We start from the raw sequence: 20,742 nt of genomic DNA, 5'->3' as shown, positions 1-20,742 counted from the left end.
ACAGGACAATGACCAAGAAGGAGAGTGATGGTGCTACATCATGACCTGGCCTCTACAATCACCCGACCTCAACCTAATTGAGATGGTTTGGGATGAGTTGGACCGCAGAGTGAAGGCAAAAGCAGCCAAGAAGTGCTCAGCATATGTGGGAACTCCTTCAAGACTTTTGGAAAAGCATTCCTCATGAAGCTGGTTGAGAGAATGCCAAGAGTGTGCAAAGCTGTCAAGGCAAAGGGTGGCTACTTTGAAGAATCTCTAAAATATATTTTGATTTAACACTTTTTGGTTACTACATGATTTCATAGTTTTGATGTCTTCACTATTATTCTACAATGTAGAAAACAGTACAAATAAAATAAAAACCCTTGTAGGTGTGTCAATGTTTAACTGGTACTGTATAACACAGGATTTTTTAATTTTACTGTATTGGGCATTTAGGTGAAAGGTGTATTTGTGCTTCTAAGAGAGCATTAGAAAAAAGGAACTATGTAAATGCAACTGACGACAAGGTTTTAACTACTGGCACCACACCTACACAGTCAGTGGCACTCAGGCTGTTTATAATGAAGGCAAAAATAAGACTCAAAGACGCAACTCCTTTCTGCCACCTTTCCAAATATCCCTGAGCTGTCTGTCGACAGACTCTTCTATCTGTGTTGTGTGAGGTCTTAGGAATGCAGAAACTAGCCATTGGCAGTGTTTGGAAAGCTACTCTGAAAATAGTTTACCAAGATACCAGTCACTTAACATTGGAAGAAGGTAAGCTACACTAAAGCTACCCTTACGAGTAATATAAACACAGCAGAAAAAGAAACGTCCCTTTTTCAGGACCCTGTCTTTCAAAGATAATTCATATAAACCGAAATAACTTAACAGCTCGTCATTGTAAAGGGTTTAAACGCTGTTTCCCATGCTTGTTCAATGAACGGGGCGGCAGGGTAGCCTAGTGGTTAGAGCGTTGGACTAGTAACCGGAAGGTTGCAAGTTCAAATCCCCGAGCTGACCAGGTCCAAATCTGTCGTTCTGCCCCTGAACAGGCAGTTAACCCACTGTTCCTAGGCCGTCATTGAAAATAAGAATTTGTTCTTAACTGACTTGCCTAGTTAAATAAAGGTGTAAAAAAAAAAATAATAATAATAATAATTAATGCGGAACGGTCATTAAGACACTAACAGCTTACAGACTGTAGGCAATTAAGGTCACAGTTATGAAAACTTAGGACACTAAAGAGGCCTTTCTACGGACTCTGAAAAACACCAAAAGAAAGATGCCCAGGGTCCCTGCGCATCTGCGTGAAAGTGCCTTAGGCATGCAGCAAGGAGGCATGAGGACTGCAGATGTGGCAAGGGCAATAAATTGCAGTGTCCGTACTGTGAGATGCCTAAGACACCTCTACAGGGAGACAGGAAGGACAGATGACCCCCCCCCCCCTCTCTCTCTTTTGTTCAGGGACACATTATTCCACTTCTGTTTGTCACATGTCTGTGGAACTTGTTCAGTTTGTCTCAGTTGTTGAATCTTGTTCTGTTCATACAAATATTTACATATGTTAAGTTTGATAAAAAAATAAACACAGTTGACAGTGAGAAGACGTTTCTTTTTTTTGCTGAGTTTAGTTTACATAAAGTAACTTTTTGAAAACGTAGTTCACTACATCATGATTATTTATCCCGGAATAGCTAGATCTAAATCTTAAATATCATAGACCTCAAATTGCAAGAACAGATCATTCTGGAGTTAAGTGTTTGTGTTTAATAGGCTAAATTAAAACAATGTTTCAAGTGAGAATGAGGAAGGTCTCATGCCGATTCCTACTTTACTCATATTTTATTTTTGCCAAAAAAGTAATGTAGGTCCAGTAGTTAGATACATGGCAAATAATAATTAACTACAAAAAACACTACCAAGATCTGAACTTAGTTCAACTAGCACCAAGCTACTGCAAAATGTAGTTAAATTATTAGTTGAACTACATGTAGTTCACTACTCTCCAATACTGGCCATCGGTTAATGTCTTGCTCAATAGAGGCCAGCTTCACTGTTAGGATGTACACCATAGACTCGGTACAGTACAGTATTTGTGCAGAAAATGCAAGTCAGATAATTCCACCTCAGGCTATGGCTCAACCTCGTGCTGTGTCACAACACCGCAGGCTACTTACTGTTTACGCATCGCTCTCAGAAGTGTCTGCTGCATTTGTTCAGTATCCTGTGCTTCTTCCAAGAGGGATGGAAATCATACACTGCTCTTTTCATGCAGTATATGTGTGTTTGTCAGAGATGTATTAGGTTTTGTATTCTGTTACGTTTATTTTCATGTACAAGGTCAAATATCTTCACATTAGAGATGCTAATGATGGTAATACTGGTACTAACTACTAGTGATGCACCGACATTACATTTTTGGCCGATACAGATATTTCCTTGCCAAAAAAAAACAATACCGATACTGATAACCGATATTTAACATTTAGCGTCCTTTATAAGCATTCTAGCACATGTAAATAGGTAACACGCACGCATGGATGCAGCGGTCTAAGGTACTACATCTCAGTGCAAGAGGCGTCACTACAGTCCCTGGTTCGAATCCAGGCTGTATCACATCTGGCTGTGTTTGGGAGTCCCATAGGGAGGCGCACAATTGGCCCAGCAGCGTCCAGGGCCGTCATTGTAAATAAGATTTTGTTCTTAACTGACTTGCCTAGATAAATAAAGGTTACACACACGCTACACTGACTGAAAAGTTACTTTGTTGGCATTTCCATATGTCCCCATTACCAGTAAAACATAATCAAAACCTTTTTCTTTCACTTACTTGCTGTGCTGTTTCGTTGTTCAGTTGTTTCATTCTCAACCAGGATTTCTATGGAACGCCGTTTGGGTTTTTGCGTGTCAAAAAAGATACTTGACGTGTCAACGACAATCTGTTTCAGTAGCTATATAGTTAGCTAGCTAACTTTATAGCTGGGTGTCATCTAAAATAACCCTAATTTATGGTCGGACCCATCTGTGAAGCTAGCCACAATAAGGATTAGCCACAATAGTGGACTTTGCGGTTAGCCTTCAAAATAAAATTATTGCATAATTCTACTATTTGTTCATTTGCATCAGTCAATGACAGTTTTATTTTAAAGGCGAACCGTAAATTTAGTGCCCAATCCTTATTGTGGCTAACTTCACAACCCGGTTCCGGTCGAGCATCGCTAGCTGGCTGCTTATAACGTTAGCTTTGGGCAACAGGGTTAAGTAGCTGGCTAGCTATTTATTTTCATGAACTGAAGTTCAATTTCAGTAGGCGAACAACAAGTGGCAACCTAGCTAATACTTAATCACAAGGATTCCTAAATCATTGCTTAGAATAATGAACATGACTGCAGTTTCTGCTGGTCATTTATTTTCAGGCTGGTTGTATTGGTGCTAGCTAGATACCAAGCTAAAGCTAGCTACCCCAGAAGTTGCGGTCGAACAAAGGCTTTATTACCAATGCCATATTGGCTTAAATGGATTTCGCCTTTTGAGTTGTCTCGCTGAAATGTTGTTACTCTTTCAAATGACTGCTGAACTTGTTGGATGCTCGATCCACACAGCAGACATTGTGTGGGGTAGGTTAGGATTTTACGTGGCGTCATTACGTCATGCACCTACTTCATATAGGTATCCACGGTAGCTTTGACATCGGTTCTTAACATCGGCGTTAAACTAGACATCGGGCCGATACCAATGTTGACATCTTTAGCTAATATCGTCCGATTCCGATATGCTTACTAATATATTGTGCATCCCTACAAACTACTATAGATAATGTCAACAATACATTTTTATTTTTTAACAACCAAGGATACAAGTGAACCAACTGCAACATCCCAAGGATACAAGCGAAGCAACTGCAGCATTGGCAGCTACAGTGTTCTCAATCAGATCTCTCCACACACACAGATAGGGATAGATTGCAGCACACTGTGCTCCTGGAGAAGGAGCGAAGATAAAGCCAAGCTTTATGGTCTGTGTCTGATAGAGCCTTGTGCCAGTGGACTTAATGGTTCCTCTGATTCACACAGACAGCAGAGGTTCTTAAGGACATGCTTGATACGAGTAGGGTGTTGTTACCCTTAGAAACTGATCTAAGGTCAGATTTGTTTTTCTTTACAATGGATAGTGTTTCGGGGAGGGGTAATCTGGTTACAATGACAACTTCTACCCAGTACTGATTGGTACAGGAGGAGGTTAAAGAGAAACCAGCAGCCCTCCCTCATCACTACATCAGAAGTTGAAACTAACTTATGAAATGGAACACATGGGGATTGTTTTAGCTTTATGACATTTTGCAGGCATTACATGTAGTTGGAAAGGGTTTCATAAAAATATTCTCAATTAAATGTTTACTACAAAGTAGTCTATGCCTACCTGGCAGAATGAGATCATGATTATTTGCATCAATCCAGTAGTGATTTGTTTAGCAAACTCAGCAATCACGTGTGCTACAGAAACACTGCTAGCCAAGTAAGTGTCTTGCTGGTGCGCACTTGAATGAAATGTTATCTACACCCAAAAATAAAAATTTCTTAAGTTTTCCTCAGATCTCAAAAGTGGTCTCAAAATTGTTGTTTTTAAATTAAAAATGTGTGATTTTTTTTGAGAGCGAAAACATGAAAATCAGGGGAAAAAGCTGAAACTTGAGAAAACAACTGAATGGAGAAACTGAATTTTGAGAAAATACATTTTTATAGGGCCCTATAAAGTTTATTAAACTAGGGCAACATCAGCTGAGAAAATGTGGAAAAAAGGCCTTGCTGTCTTTAAGGAACAGATTCCAAACCCAGGTTATTGGTGTAGCCAATAGGATTCCAGCATTTGCAGACAAAATGATAAACTATCTAGTCCACACCAATGTGTCCCAAAGAGTGGATCTATGTCACCAAGTAGGGTAAGAGTGCATTTGGCGCTACACATCTCAGGTTGTATTTCCACACACCTTGATCGTTTGCATCCAGCAGCCATCCATTCCCACACTTCATTGTTTGCATATCTCTAATGTGTTGCAATGTATCCAAGGTGTATCTCCTAATCAGTTTAGCTGACAGGTTTTCTCTTGGCAGCCGCCTTAGCAGCAATGTCAGCCAAATCATTACTTTTGTCTGTAAAGATTCAACCATGTGCTTTCATTTTCAAAGTTGTAACTGGAGAGCATTCAGTCGAGCCATCACCTCTGGTCCATTCTTCACAGGAGCTCCCAGTGATGTCATGAATTCTCTTTTTTTCCATATTTTTCCAAAATAATGGGTAACACCAAAAGCATACCTTGAGTCTTTGTAGATATTAACTGTTCTTCCTTCAGCTTGTTTACATGCTTCTGTCAAAGCCACCAATTACGCGACCTGTGCTGATGTTCCTGCAGGTAACATGCCTGTCACTATCACATTGTCCACTGTAGTAACTGCCCAGCCCCCCCCCCCCACTCTATAAACTTATCAGAGAGCAGATCCAAAACCAATTCACAACAGTCGTGTTCAAGTAATGTGGTATCTGGAGGATACATGAGAGTAGCTGGATTGCATGGTGTCTTTTCAACTATACCCATGTTCCATAGATCTTTAATCACTACTTTAGTAGTGTCCATAGCTTCCTTGCTAATGGGATATTGTTTTGTGCAAGGTGGTACAACACCTGTCAAGCACACTGGTTCCTTATTGAAAGTTCCACACTCATTTTGTTTTTGTAGTCCAAATAGGATGGTTCTGAACTGTAGAGCCCTGCAGTTGTCTAATTTGCCATGTCACCTTCCCTTCAGAAATGTTCAATGTAGAGTCAAGTTGCATAAAACATCAAGACCTAAAATAGGTTGTTCAAATGAGCCTATCTACACTCCTGCATCAATCTTCATTGGACCAAGAGAAATTGATAACGGTTTGTTTCACATCTCTCTAGGATTTTTAATGAATTTATTTGCAAATTATGGTGGAAAATAAGTATTTGGTCACCTACAAAGAAGCAAGATTTCTGGCTCTCACAGACCTGTAACTTCTTCAAGAGGCTCCTCTGTCCTCCACTCGTTACCTGTAATGGCACCTGTTTTGAACTTGTTATCAGTATAAAAGACACCTGTCCATAACCTCAAACAGTCACACTCCAAACTCCACTATGGCCAAGACCAAAGAGCTGTCAAAGGACACCATAAACAAAATTGTAGACCTGCACCAGGCTGGGAAGACTGAATCTGCAATAGGTAAGCAGCTTGGTTTGAAGAAATCAACTGTGGGAGCAATTATTAGGAAATGGAAGACATACAAGACCACTGATAATCTCCCTCGATCTGGGGCTCCACGCAAGATCTCAACCCGTGGGGTCAAAATGATCACAAGAACAGTGAGCAAAAATCCCAGAACCACACAGGGGGACCTAGTGAATGACCTGCAGAGAGCAGGGACCAAAGTAACAAAGCCTACCATCCGTAACACACTACGCCGCCAGGGACTCAAATCCTGCAGTGCCAGACGTGTCCCCCTGCTTAAGCCAGTACATGTCCAGGCCCGTCTGAAGTTCGCTAGAGCGCATTTGGATGATCCAGAAGAAGATTGGGAGAATGTCAGATGAAACCAAAATATAACTTTTTGGTAAACTCAACTCGTCGTGTTTGGAGGACAAAGAATGCTGAGTTGCATCCAAAGAACACCATACCTACTGTGAAGCATGGGGGTGGAAACATCATGCTTTGGGGCTGTTTTTCTGCAAAGGGACCAGGACGACTGATCCGTGTAAAGGAAAGAATGAATGGGGCCATGTATCGTGAGATTTTGAGGGAAAACCTCCCACCAGCAAGGGCATTGAAGATGAAATGTGCCTGGGTCTTTCAGCATGACAATGATCCCAAACACACCGCCCGGGCAACGAAGTGTCTTCGTAAGAAGCATTTCAAGGTCCCGGAGTGGCCTAGCCAGTCTCCAGATCTCAACCCCATAGAAAATCTTTGGAGAGAGTTGAAAGTCTGTGTTGCCCAGCAACAGCCCCAAAACATCACTGCTCTAGAGGATATCTGCATGGAGGAATGGGCCAAAATACCATCAACAGTGTGTGAAAACCTTGTGAAAACTTACAGAAAACGTTTGACCTCTATCATCGCCAACAAAGGGTATATAACAAAGTATTGAGAAACTTTTGTTATTGACCAAATACTTATTTTCCACCATAATTTACAAATAAATGCATTAAAAATCCTACAATGTGATTTTTCTGGAGTTTTTTTCTCATTTTGTCTCATAGTTGAAGTGTACCTATGATAAATTACAGGCCTCATCTTTTTAAGTGGGAGAACTTGCACAATTGGTGGCTGACTAAATACTTTTTTGCCCCACTGTATGTTTTGCATAAGATATGGGCAATACAGTGACTTCAGCACCTGTATCTACTAAAGAAAATGTATTGCAAAGTTGTTAACCATCATGTTCACATATATTCCATTTGATTTCATATGTACACCAGCTGACATTGGAAGTAATAGGGGGTCTGTTAGTTTACCTCCACATCATCCAGAAAACTCTGCTGCTGAGCCGGAGAGGGCTTCTTAAATGTCTGCATCAGCGTTGGGGCTGTTGTCTTGAGTCCATTTTCACGTAGACGGATCCTGCTTATCCTATTATTTTTGCCAGTGACCAGAAATCCCACAATAATGACACACCAGGTTTCTCTTCTGCTGAACGGATATTGTTGTTGGTTTCACTCGGAACCTGCACAACTCTGATAAGACAGTTTATTATGCTGATTGATGTCTCTGTCCAGTCGTGACCGTCTGTCTAATGTCGCCATAGTTTTGTCTCTCCCAGTCATTAGTTGTGGAAACAACAAATGTTTTTCGCAAATAATGTCTGGATCAGCTGATGAGTGATTACACTCAATTCCTCCAAAAATGGGGCATCTTCATCTTCCGTATCGGGTAACCCACTGTGTCTAACCACCACTTCTCTAAACCTTTCTTCAAATTCAACAAAAGGTTATTTTGGTTTTTGAACACATTTGGTTCTCTCCCCAATTTGCTGGTTAAGGAAAACATGTATGGTTCTCCATCCATCAGCCACATCTTGCTCTTCACCACCCACAGCTCTTTTAAACCTTTTATTCAAGTACACCATGTTCATGGTTATTCAAAACAAAGGCTAATAACTGTAACCCATCATAAGGATATAGACTGTAGAGTTTCTTAATGCTTCAAATGGTCCCAAGTTTTCATACCTACATCTTGTGGATATTTCAACTAGAGGTCGACCGATTTAATCGGAATGGCCGATTTAATTAGGGCCGATTTCAAGTTATCATAACAATCGGAAATCTGTGTTTTTGGGCGCCAATTTGAATTATTATTTTAATTTTATTTAACTAGGCAAGTTGGTTAATAACACATTCTTATTTTCAATGACGGCCTAGGAACGGTGGGTTAACTGCCTTGTACAGGGGCAGAACGACAGATTTTCACCTTGTCAGCTCGGGGGAATCTAATCTTGCAACCTTACAGTTAACTAGTCCGACGCAATAACGACCTGCCTCTCTCTCGTTGCACTCCACAAGGTGACTGCCTGTTACGCGAATGCAGTAAGCCAAGGTAAGTTGCTAGCTAGCATTAAACTTATCTTATAAAAAACAATCAATCATAATCACTAGTTGACTACACATGGTTGATATTACTAGATATTATCTAGCGTGTCCTGTGTTGCATATAATCTGACTGAGCATACAAGTATCTAAGTATCTGACTGAGCGGTGGTAGGCAGAAGCAGGCGTGTAAACATTCATTCATTTTGCCAGCAGCTCTTTGTTGTGCGTCAAGCCTATCAACTCACGAGATGAGTCTGGTGTAACCGAAGTGAAATGGCTAGCTAGTTAGCGCGCGTTAATAGTGTTTCAAACGTCACTCACTCTGAGCCTTCTAGTAGTTGTTCCTCTTGCTCTGCATGGGTAACGCTGCTTTGATGGTGGCTGTAGTCGTTGTGTTGCTGGTTCGAGCCCAGGGAGGAGCGAGGAGAGGGACGGAAGCTATACTGTTACACTGGCAATACTAAAGTGCCTATAAGAACATCCAATAGTCAACGGTTAATGAAATACAAATGGTATAGAGGGAAATAGTCGTATAATAACTACATCCTAAAACTTCTTACCTGGGAATATTGAAGACGCATGTTAAAGAACAACCAGCTTTCATATGTTCTCATGTTCTGAGCAAGGAACTGAAATGTTAGGTTTCTTACATAGCACATATTGCACTTTTACTTTCTTCTCCAACACTTTGTTTTTGCATTATTTACTTGAGGCTAAATTGATTTTATTGATGTATTATAATAAGTTAAAATACGTGTTCATTCAGTAGTGTTGTCATTGTCATTATTACAAAGACATTTTTTTTGTAAATCGTCTGATTAATCGGTATCGGCTTTTTTGGTCCTCCAATAATCGGTATCTGCGTTGAAAAATCAATCAGTCAACCTCTAGTTTCAACATTTTTTACCATTCTTCCAACTACCCTGCTCAAAAAAATAACGGGAACACTTAAACAACACAATGTAACTCCAAGTCAATGGCACTTCTGTGAAATCAAACTGTCCACTTAGGAAGCAACACTGATTGACAGTAAATTTCACATTCTGTTCTGCAAATGGAATAGACAGGTGGAAATTATAGGCATTTAGCAAGACACCCCCAATAAAGGAGTGGTTCTGCAGGTGGGGACAACAGACCACTTCTCAGTTCCTATGCTTCCTGGCTGATGTTTTGGTCACTTTTGAATGCTGCCGGTGCTTTCACTCTAGTGGTAGTATGAGACGGAGTCTACAACCCACACAAGTGGCTCAGGTAGTGCAGCTCATCCAGGATGGCACATCAATGCGAGCTGTGGCAAGAAGGTTTGCTGTGTCTGTCAGCGTAGTGTCCAGAGCATGGAGGCGCTACCAGGATACAGGCCAGTACTTCAGGAGACGTGGAGGAGGCCGTAGGAGGGCAACAACCCAGCAGCAGGACCGCTACCTCTGCCTTTGTGCAAGGAGGAGCAGGAGGAGCACTGCCAGAGCCCTGCAAAATGATCTCCAGCAGGCCACAAATGTGCATGTGTCTGCTCAAACGGTCAGAAACAGACTCCATGAGGGTGGTATTAGGGCCCGACGTCCACAGGTGGGGGTTGTGCTTACAGCCCAACACCGTGCAGGACGTTTGGCATTTGCCAGAGAACACCAAGATTGGCAAATTCACCACTGGCGCCCTGTGCTCTTCACAGATGAAAGCAGGTTCACACTGAGCACGTGACAGACGTGACGGTCTGGAGACGCCGTGGAGAACGTTCTGCTGCCTGCAACACCCTCCAGCATGACCGGTTTGGCGGTGGGTCAGTCATGGTGTGGGGTGGCATTTCTTTGAGGGGCTGCACAGCCCTCCATGTGCTCGCCAGAAGTAGCCTGACTGCCATTAGGTACCGAGATGAGATCCTCAGACCCCTTGTGAGACCATATGCTGGTGTTGTTGGCCCTGGGTTCCTCCTAATGCAAGACCATGTTGCCGGAGTGTGTCAGCAGTTCCTGCAAGAGGAAGGCATTGATGCTATGGACTGGCCCGCCCGTTCCCCAGACCTGAATCCAATTGAGCATATCTGGGACATCATGTCTCGCTCCATCCACCAATGCCACGTTGCACCACAGACTGTCCAGGAGTTGGCGGATGCTTTTGTCCAGGTCTGGGAGGAGATCCTTCAGGAGACCATCCGCCACCTCATCAGGAGCATGCCCAGGCGTTGTAGTGAGGTCATACAGGCACGTGGAGGCCACACACACTAATGAGCCTCATTTTGACTTGTTTTAAGGACATTACATCAAAGTTGGATCAGCCTGTAGTGTGGTTTTCCACTTTAATTTTGAGTGTGACTCCAAATCCAGACCTCCATGGGTTGATATATTTGATTTCCATTGATCATTTTTGTGTGATTTTGTTGTCACCTCATCCGAAGGAGCTGTTCCACCCTTTTCCAGAGTGGTTTTCTCACTTAACAATGGCGCTACATTTAACTTCAAAGTTGTATAATTTATCTCTCTCTCTGTTTACATATTTATTTAACCCCAAAATATCCCCCTTTTGAGGACTCAAACCATTTCTAGAACACATTGTCTCTCTAGGGCCTGGCTACCCATAAAACGTATGTTCACTTAAAAAAAAGCTTGTTGACAGGGATGCAAACTAGTCACCTTTCAGATAAATTTGCCATTTTGAATCCAAAATATGTGACCTATGTGAATTGTGTAGCGCCAATGAGGGAAGGTGAGTGATGCGCGTTAGGAGCAATACTGGCTGTATCCAGGGCTCAGCCAATCGTTCACATAAAAGAATGCAGCACGTGACTGAAGAGAGAAGACACAACCAACTTGCTAGTTACAGAATCAGCGCGCGAGCTGGAAAGTTGCAAAGGCAGTTTGCCAGTTAACTGGTATCAGTCTCCTTGCCATTCCTCAAATTATAACGTGTTAGTTGCACACTGAACCCTGGCAATCTGTGAAATGTTAACGAAATAACTATCTGTGAACTGAAGTTTTCCCTCTACAGTATGTGGTTAATTTTCAGAATGAGAGAATTAGGTAAAAACAAGTGGATTCATGGATCAAGTGTAGCTGGAGCTGGGCCTGGCTTATGCTGGAGGCCAATAGAGGTGAAAGAAATGCCACACACTTTCCCTCTTTCAATACAGTGGATAAAATGGGTATGCCAGGTGTACTCTCTGCCTGAAAGTGATCATTTATGCCAAAAAAGGGTTTCATGCTCTGCTGGCACATTGTAGAACAGATGTCCACAGGTAGAAAGTGAACAATGTAATAACGTGCAGTGTAGCCCAAAGATATTGCTTTCGTTGTGTTGAATTTGACAGTAACTTGTGTGTGAGTGAGGGGGATTATTACATTTTTTTACTTAGTGAATGTTAATTTTGTACACAACCTTGTGCACTTGATCAATGTCTACTATAGTGGCAACTATCATAGAGCAAAAATAGAATGCCTGTTTGTTTCGTTCATATTTTACTTTAAGATGTTTTTTTCCCCCAATTGCAATATTTAGATGAGTATGGTCACAAGTGTTGTATTATAAAGGCTGTGATGGCTAAATGCAATATTACTGTATTTTTTTACATGTTTCAGTGAAAAGAGAAAAAAAGTCATATTTTTGGGCCCTCACCGGTTTGTATCCCTGTGTTGAAGACTTACGTTAACAACACGTGTAAAAATTGCTACTCAACTAGCAACTCGCTTCTATGCAACAAGAAGGTTTCACAAAAGAAGGGACTCTAACCCCTAACCGAGCAAGACAAAACTCTGTAATAGAACAAAGGACTTGAACCCTTATACATCACAGATATGTTTCACTCATTGCATGCACTAATTTTAACCTGATTTGGTTATTTTAAAATTATATTGGTCTAGACTCACTCAGCACTGATGGCCATCAATCAGGAGATTAAGAGTAGACTCTCCTCTGGATCAATACACAGTTAAGTTTTCTTGTTGTTCAGACCAATTCGTCATGGCACCAAACAATAACAGTTGTTATTCTTTAATAGCACAGACCCCAAAGCAAATCAAGGGGAGGAAATATGTTTATTCAAAGAGGATAAATCATAGATATTATGCTGAGAGGTAGTTGATCATTCTCCCCTGTCCTCAGTGATGCTCTTCTGTGGTTCTCTCCCAGTTCTCCACAGAACAAAGGGACAGCATGTCGTTTTATAACCCAGCCCTAGCCAATTAGAATTCCTTGCAATAAAACTGGGCCAAATAACAAGTATCCTATTTCAGGCTCACTGTATCAACAAATTCCTCCCATACCCATTGCACATTAATCCCCTATTACAGAAAAACTACTATTTCCATTGATTGTTAGTACTCTATTGACCTCTCGTCCTCTGCGTTGTGTATTTATCTATAGAATATTCTTACAGTATTCACTAAATTGGTTTATATTAAGATAATGTTTTAGAGGGCCAGAGATACTCCTGTGATAATAATCTGAATTTCCCTAAAAGGCCACTAGATGTCATATGATAAAATTCTGGTAGTTTTCTGGTAAACTTCAAAAGTTTCAATTTGTATACCCTTTGCACCTCTAGTCAGAACCACATTCCTCCTACAACCAACATGTTGATTGGAATAAGCCCCTCATTGGAATAAGCCTTGTTGAGTTGATTCTGAAAGAGGGATCTATTGACCACTCATATTTGTTTTTAAAGCGGTAGACGCACTGCTTTTCCCAAAGTACTTTCTGCTGTAGGGTTTGACGTCTCCTGTATAGGCCTAGTCACTCGTGTCTCCACTCACTCTGTCTCTCCCTGCAGCCCCACGAGTTTGACGAGTGTCGTATTGACATCAGTGTGAACGACAGTGTGTGGTACCTACGGGCAGAGGACCCAGAGCACCGGCTCCAATGGATTGACTCCATCGAACTACACAAGGTAAGAATGAAGGATCTCTTTCTCTCTTGTACACAGAAGTACCAGAGATCTTCCCCTTGACATGTGCAATTTATGTTTATTCTCCAATACTTTAAGATTTACACATAAGTGCACCAGCCTAGTGGGTAGAGGTAGCCAAGACTAGAGGTTAGAGAGGTAGCCAGAAGGTTTCTAGTTCAAGTCCCGGGCCAAGAAATACAAACAAGTGAGAGATGGTGGCAACCGGAAGCATCGTGATTTGAGATCCCACATTTACAGTATGCTACCATTCCCAGGAATTGACATGTTGCAACATGACTGCTCCTGAGTGGAACTGGTCAACTGGTTTGTGACAGTTGAATGTGGGACGAACAGGAAAAACTCTGTGTGTTGTGTTAGGGCCAGGATGATGCCACAGATAGAACAATGAGGATATGGGAGTGAGAGGAAGCCCAGTGGTCGGCGGGTTGTTGAATGGTGTGTGTTGCTCAGAGGCAGTACATTCATTGTCGTCAGTTCTATAAAACAGTGCCAATTTTCACTGTCGCTAAATATGATCATATTTATTTTACAGTTATAAGGCAGGTGAAATGTAATGACTGAGTCCCTAAACTGATCATTACTATATGTAGATATTTAAACTTAGCATACTTCATGCCCTATTCACCCACTTTTCTTGAATAGGAACTCCATCATATTTGTACTAGATTTGAGCTGTTTAGCAGACACTCTTATCCTGAGCAACTTCCATTCATCTAAAGATAGCTAGCTGAAACAACCACATCACAGTTGTAAGTCATTTTCCCCTCAGAGGTTATCAGCAAAGTCCGTGCTAGTGGGAAAAGATGAGTGCACGTTTTCTGGGGGGGAGATAAGACTGAGTTGTCTCATTTTAAGATACTCTTAGACGAGGTAGGGTACTAATAAGTACTTGAGCTTGTCGTCAAACGTGAGTATGTCTTAGCAATAAATAACTATTTTTACCAGAAAGGTGAGTTATGCACTGAGTATACCAAACATTAGGAACTGCCCTCAGAACAGCCTCAATTTGTCTGGCATTGACTCTACAAGGTGTGAAGCGTTCCACAGGGATGCTGGCCCATGTTGACACAGATGCTTCCCACAGTTGTGTTAAGTTGGCTGGATGTCCTTTAGTTGGTGGACCATTCTTGATACACACGGGAAACTGTTGAGCGTGGAAAACCCCAGCAGCGTTGCAGTTCTTGACACAAACCGGTCCGCCTGGCACCTACTACCATACCCTGTTCAAAGGCACTTAAATATTTTGTCTTGGTCATTCACCCTCTGAATGGCACACATCTACACTGATTTGAAGTGGATTTAAGTGACCTCAAAAAAGCATCATAGCTTTCACTTTGTATACTCAGTGTATTTATGGCACTATGCAGCATTACTAGTTACTGTTTATGACAATCTGACTTCTTTGCCTATATGTATTTGCTGTAGGCCATTTCAAATAAGAAAGCAAGGGGAGAATGTAGACTAGACACAGCGGACAATTCCACCAAAGCAGCTCAATGTCCTGTCAGGAAATATACTTTCTCTCTGTCTACGTCTGTGTATAGCATTCACGTGTAGCTTGTTGTTTTTGTCTGCCAATCAGAGCTGACAGAGCGACACTGCAGTCCACAAGAAGCAACATGTGTAGCAAGTGAATTGAGAGCTAATGCAAGGTCAGATTAGACTGGCTGAAGCACGAGAGCCACGCCTCTGGTCCCTTTCCCTTGCATCCTGTGGGCACACACACACACACACACACACACACACACACACACACACACACACACACACACACACACACACACACACACACACACACACACACACACACACACACACACACACACACACACACACACACACACACACACACACACACACACACACACACACACACACACACACACACACACACACAAGCCTGTTACATACTGAAGCTGTCTTCACCAGACAGGAATATTAGAAAATATTTTCCTCTACATAGCCTCTGTCCAGGCTTTCAGCAACATTAACTTTGATTGTGATTATAGCCTAACGGTGGTTATAGCTGGGGTTTTATTGTATTTTTTTGCAAAAAGTGGTTGGCCAATAGGGGATACCATCCTATATCACAATATTTTCTGAGTATATGATCATGATAGGACAAATGTTGACATCTCCATACTCAAGCATACAATGCACTGTACCAAGCCTCCTATAGGCCTCCAAACCTATTGGGTCACAAGCTAGCGTAGTCAGTGTCCTGTTCCCCCTTCAATAGATCCCATTGGACTAAAGGAAATCCTTGTGCTTTCCTGGAGTAGACCTGTTTCTCAGGGTTTGATTCTGTATTTCACTGGCTGGGAGAATAATGTATTTCTTACTCTGGAGACTGGTTGAACACGTGTTCCCCAACTTCAGTCGTCAAGTACACCCAACAGCACACACTTTTTGTTGTCGCCCAGGAACAAACGCATCTAATTCAACTTGTCACAGGCTTGAAGATTAGTTCAAAAGTAGAATCGGGTGTGTTTTCTGGGGCCACAACAAAAATCTGTACTGTTGGGGGTGCGTGAAGACCGGAGTTGAGAACACTGGTCTAATGTATTCTCCCCCCACCCCTCCAGGCGGAGTCGGGGTCTGGTTCAGAGTCCAGTCTGAGGCGTCATGGCTCCATGCTGTCTCTCACCTCTGCTGCCAGCGGCTTCTCTGCCACCTCCACTTCCTCCTTCAAGGTAAACCACCACATCACTAACCCATTTCCAGGGAAATTCATGGGAAAGTCAACCTGCGCATGCCTAAATAGTTAGTCATTTCCAAATGAATCCACATTTATAATTATCCTTAAGGTCTACATGTTTGGAGTTCAGGCTTTATTTGAAAAGTTTAAGTCGGAAATTGTATGAATTATGTTCATTTAAGAGTAGCAAGCCAAGTCTCGGAAGGCTTTTCCGTCAATCATATTTCATGGCTTTTTGAAAGAGCTCACTGTACTTGTTTCTCCACTCACAGCTGTCCCCCAGTGTTGGTTATGAAGATGTGATGTAAATGAAGCAGTATAGACCAAATTGAAGTGTTGTGAGTTTTGTTTGCGTGTTCTACAGTCTTGTAAAGATCGCCTGTCCCAGCCAACACCCCTATGTCACATCCAGAATATTTTTTAGGAAAAGTTTTTCTAAAACATGCACATAACATCGGTCACAGCCTGTAAAGCTAACTTTTATCAAGGTTTTATATGGTCTATAAATGCTTTATAACTCTTCATTGCCTCTATCCTTTTTCAGTGTTATGATATCCGTAATATCTATTTTAATCATTTAGCAGACGGTTGTGGATGTGATGGATATTGATGTATCATGTCTTAGCTTGTGCATTCACCACATTTTGTGTGATTGTTTTGAGATGTAATCTTCAAACTTTTAAGGAATCAATTATTAATATCTTGAAAATGATATGTTCTGTCTAGCTAATATTATCTTGAAAAATATGAGCTGGAATGCATTTCTCATACATGGCATTAATGTCTTAAAGGATAGAAAGATGAGAAGAGTGCTTATCAACAATCTGAACAGTCCTGGAGTGTCCTTTTCAAATGAAAGCACCCAAAAATACACCAACTTAATCCAGTGTCCAGAAAAGTGGATTGACAGTATAGGCACATGTACAGTGCATTCTGAAAATATTCAGATCCCTTGACATTTTCCACATTTTGTTACGTTACAGCCTTATTGTAAAATGGATTCAATTGATTTTCTCCCTAATCAGTCCCTCCAGGATTTCGCGGGGGAAATAAAGTGATTTCTGCAGCCAAAAATGCTTGATTTTGCTGCAGCTATTCTGAAATTCTGCGATACATTTTGCAATTCAATCATGGTGATCTGCCGCTGCTGTGGGAACTGTTCTGGCATTCTCTTATGCTTTGTTGATTCGAAGTGACTGTTGATTGTTGACTTTCTCTAGTTAACTGTTATTTTCATGGCAAATGAGAGATTTTTTGATTGGGCCATTTCCACGGTAAAAGTGCGGGAATTGGTCAAAATTGCGAGCTCTCGTCTAATATGTGCTGATTGGTTGATTTTGCGATCGCGGAATCCTGGAGGGACTGACCAATCTACCCAAAATACCCCACAATGACAGAGCGAAAAACTGTTTTTTATCAAATGTAAAATAAAAAAACAGGTACTCATTTACATACGTATTCAGACCCAGGTGCATCCTGTTTCCATTGATCATCCTTGAGCTGTTTCTACAACTTGGAGTCCACCTGTGGTAAATTAAATTGATTGGACATGATTTGGAAAGGCACACACATTTCTATATAATGTCCCACAGTTGACATGTCAGCACAAAAACCAAGCCATGAGGTCGAAGGAATTGTTCGTAGAGCTTCGAGACAGGATTGTGTCGAGGCACAGATCTGGGGAAGGGTACCAAAATACAGGGTACCCAAATACAGTGGCCTCCATTATTCTTAAATGGAAGAAATTTGGAACCACCGAGACTCTTCCTAGAGCTGTTCGCCCAGACAAACTGATGAAGTGGGGGAGAAGGGCCGTGGTCAGGGAGGAGACCAAGAACCCACCCGATGGTCTCTCTGACAGAGCTTCAGACTTCCTCTGTGGAGATGGGAGAACGTTCCAGACGGACAACCAGACAGAAGCCACTCCTCAGTAAAAGGCACATGACAGCCTGCTTGGAGTTTGTCGAAGTGTCCTTAGGTAACTTTTGATAATGAGATTCTCTGTTCTGATGAAACTAAGATTGAACTATTTAGCCTGAATGCCAAGCATTACATCTGGAGGGAACCTGGCACTATCCCTATGGTGACGCATGGTGGTAGGAGAATCATGCTGTGAGGATGTTTTTCAGGGACTGGGAGACTAGTCAGGATCGAGGGAAAGATGAACGGATCAAATTACAGAGATCCTTGATGAGAACCTGCTACAGAGCGCTCAGGAGCTCCGACTGGGGCAAAGGTTCACCTTCCAACAGGACCACAACCCTAAGCACACAGCCAAAACATTGCAGGATTGGCTTCGGCACAAGTCTCTGAATGTCCTTGAGTGGCCCAGCCAGAGCCCGGACTTGAACCTGATCGAACATCTCTGGAGAGACCTAAAAAATAGCTGTGCAGCGTCGCTCCCCATCCAACCTGACAGAGCTTGAGAGGATCTGCATAGAATGGGAGAAACTCCCAAATACAGGCGTGCAAAGCTTGTAGTATCATACCCAAGAAGACCCGAGGTTGGAATAGCTGCCAAAGGTGCTTCAACAAAGTCCTGAGAAAATGGTTTGAATACTTATGTAAATTTGATATTTGCAAAAATATCTAAACCAATTTTTGATTTGTCATTATGGGATATTTTGTATAGATTGAGTGGGGGGGACTATTTAATCAATTTTAGAATAAGGCTGTAACGTAACAAAATGTGTCAAAAGTCAAGGGGTCTGAATACTTTCCAGACAGCACTGTATATGCAATAAATAGAATGTTAGAGTACTAATTGGCCTTGCATACTATTCAGGCTACCTGTAATTATGCAATATGCTTTCCACTGACCTTTTTAAAAACATTCCAAATGACGACAAATTTGTTATGATAGATTTTGATCTTTAAGATTGGAATGTTTATTTCAGATTCTGTAACATACATAGCCCTCGTTTGTCATTCCCATGATTACTTTAGAGAGGACAGTCTTTTCAGTATTGTCGTTTTTGTGTACAGCCTTTCCTTCAAAATGGCTCTACATACTTTGACATAAGACTTACAAACTCACAACTTTTGCTAATATGTTGAGTCTCCCCAAAAAGCTTGTCAATTTCATGGAACCGCTTAATTTCGCCAACGTGCCAGAAGTCTGCTTTCTTGGTATACACCGCCCATTTAAATAGTTATTTTGCATACGCAGGAATCGCTTCTGGACAATACAGCCCATGGAAAGGTGTAGCTAGGCATTTTGTTTAATTCATTCATTACCAAGGGACAAACCTTAACTTGGTGCAGACGTCCCTTTGATTCCCAATGCATGATTGTTTCATTATGTTAAGATCTAACAGTGAACCTGTGTGTTTGTGTTGTTGGACCTGAAGGGCCACAGCCTGCCGGAGAAGCTGGCTGAGATGGAGACGTTCAGAGATATCCTCTGCAGACAGGTGGACACGCTGCAGAAGTACTTTGATAGCTGCGCAGACGGCGTCTCCAAGGACGAGTTCCAGAGAGACAGAGGTAGACCTAATGTAGCTGGTTAACATGGAGGGAGAGGGACTGTGGACCCCAGGAAGAGTAGCTTCTGCAAAAGCTAATGGGGATCAAAATAAACAAATAAGCTAACATGGAGGGAGAGGGACAGTCAGAGGTACTGAAGAATACCTGGAAGGGGCTTTCTGTGGGTTTTACAGTTCCATATTGAACTGGCCATGTAAATTGTAATAACCACACTTGCCACAGAACATGGAATGGCAACCCTGGTAGATCAATGGAGTCTTGTCTCCTTTCCAGTGGTGGAGGAGGATGAAGACGACTTTCCCTCGAGCACACGGCCCGATGGAGACTGCCTTTACAACAACAACGGCAGCAAAGAGAAGTGTGAGGATCAGTGTGTAAATTCACACTTATACTATTACTAAAGTTGCTACTACTTGTAGCAATACGAGTGTTTGTGTCCTTGAGCAAGGCACTTGACCCCTAAAATAGCTCTAGGGGCGCTGCACTGTAGATAACGCTGCGTTACTCCCAAATGTGTGTTGCGGAAGCAGATCAGAAAACAAATCTTAGTTTCATCACCCCTAAAGTCCAGTTATGTGTAGAATGGTGGCATGTGACATTGGAACCATGTCATCAAACTGTGTCATGTCATCTCTCTCTCCCAGTGTTTCTCGCTGCTAATCCTAAGGGCATGAATGGGATCGACTTTAAGGGTGAGGCCATCACGTTTAAGGCCACTACAGCTGGGATCCTGTCCACCCTCTCCCACTGCATCGAACTCATGGTGAAGAGAGAGGACAGCTGGCAGAAGAGACTTGACAAGGTATGGCACAGCTCACTGCTGTAACAGCTAATCACAAGTCTTCTTTAGCTACCAACAGGGTCATTCGACCCCTCACCTCTCTCATGGGACACTTCCCCAGTCAGGTTGTTGTTGCAGAAGAGAACGAGTTATCATTTTTAATCGAACATGGCTGGTAAAATAGAAGTGGACTGGTGTGTTTATGGTTTAAGCCAGTGAGAGGAGACCGTACACAACTCCTGGTTCAGCAGAGGCGTTGTCTAACCTGTGGTGGCAGATCCAGTCTAATGTGTGTGA

General features: G+C 42.1%; 1 protein-coding gene across 3 annotated transcripts in view; it reads left to right on the top strand.

Annotated features, from left to right (window-relative positions):
- Nucleotides 1-20,742, top strand: part of LOC124036424 (ceramide transfer protein-like) — a 42,502-nt gene that overhangs the window by 4,030 nt on the left and 17,730 nt on the right. For all 3 annotated transcript variants that reach the window (XM_046350999.1, XM_046351000.1, XM_046350998.1), the window contains 5 exons: nucleotides 13,343-13,459; nucleotides 16,066-16,173; nucleotides 19,529-19,664; nucleotides 19,938-20,024; nucleotides 20,309-20,466. In XM_046350999.1, the coding sequence (XP_046206955.1) occupies nucleotides 13,343-13,459; nucleotides 16,066-16,173; nucleotides 19,529-19,664; nucleotides 19,938-20,024; nucleotides 20,309-20,466 (606 nt within the window). The remainder of the gene's footprint in view (nucleotides 1-13,342; nucleotides 13,460-16,065; nucleotides 16,174-19,528; nucleotides 19,665-19,937; nucleotides 20,025-20,308; nucleotides 20,467-20,742) is intronic.

Source organism: Oncorhynchus gorbuscha, linkage group LG05, assembly GCF_021184085.1.
Source record: "Oncorhynchus gorbuscha isolate QuinsamMale2020 ecotype Even-year linkage group LG05, OgorEven_v1.0, whole genome shotgun sequence".
Taxonomy (NCBI): domain Eukaryota; kingdom Metazoa; phylum Chordata; class Actinopteri; order Salmoniformes; family Salmonidae; genus Oncorhynchus; species Oncorhynchus gorbuscha.
The sequence above is the reverse complement of the archived record's forward strand: the minus strand, read 5'-3'. Positions and strand labels throughout refer to the sequence as shown.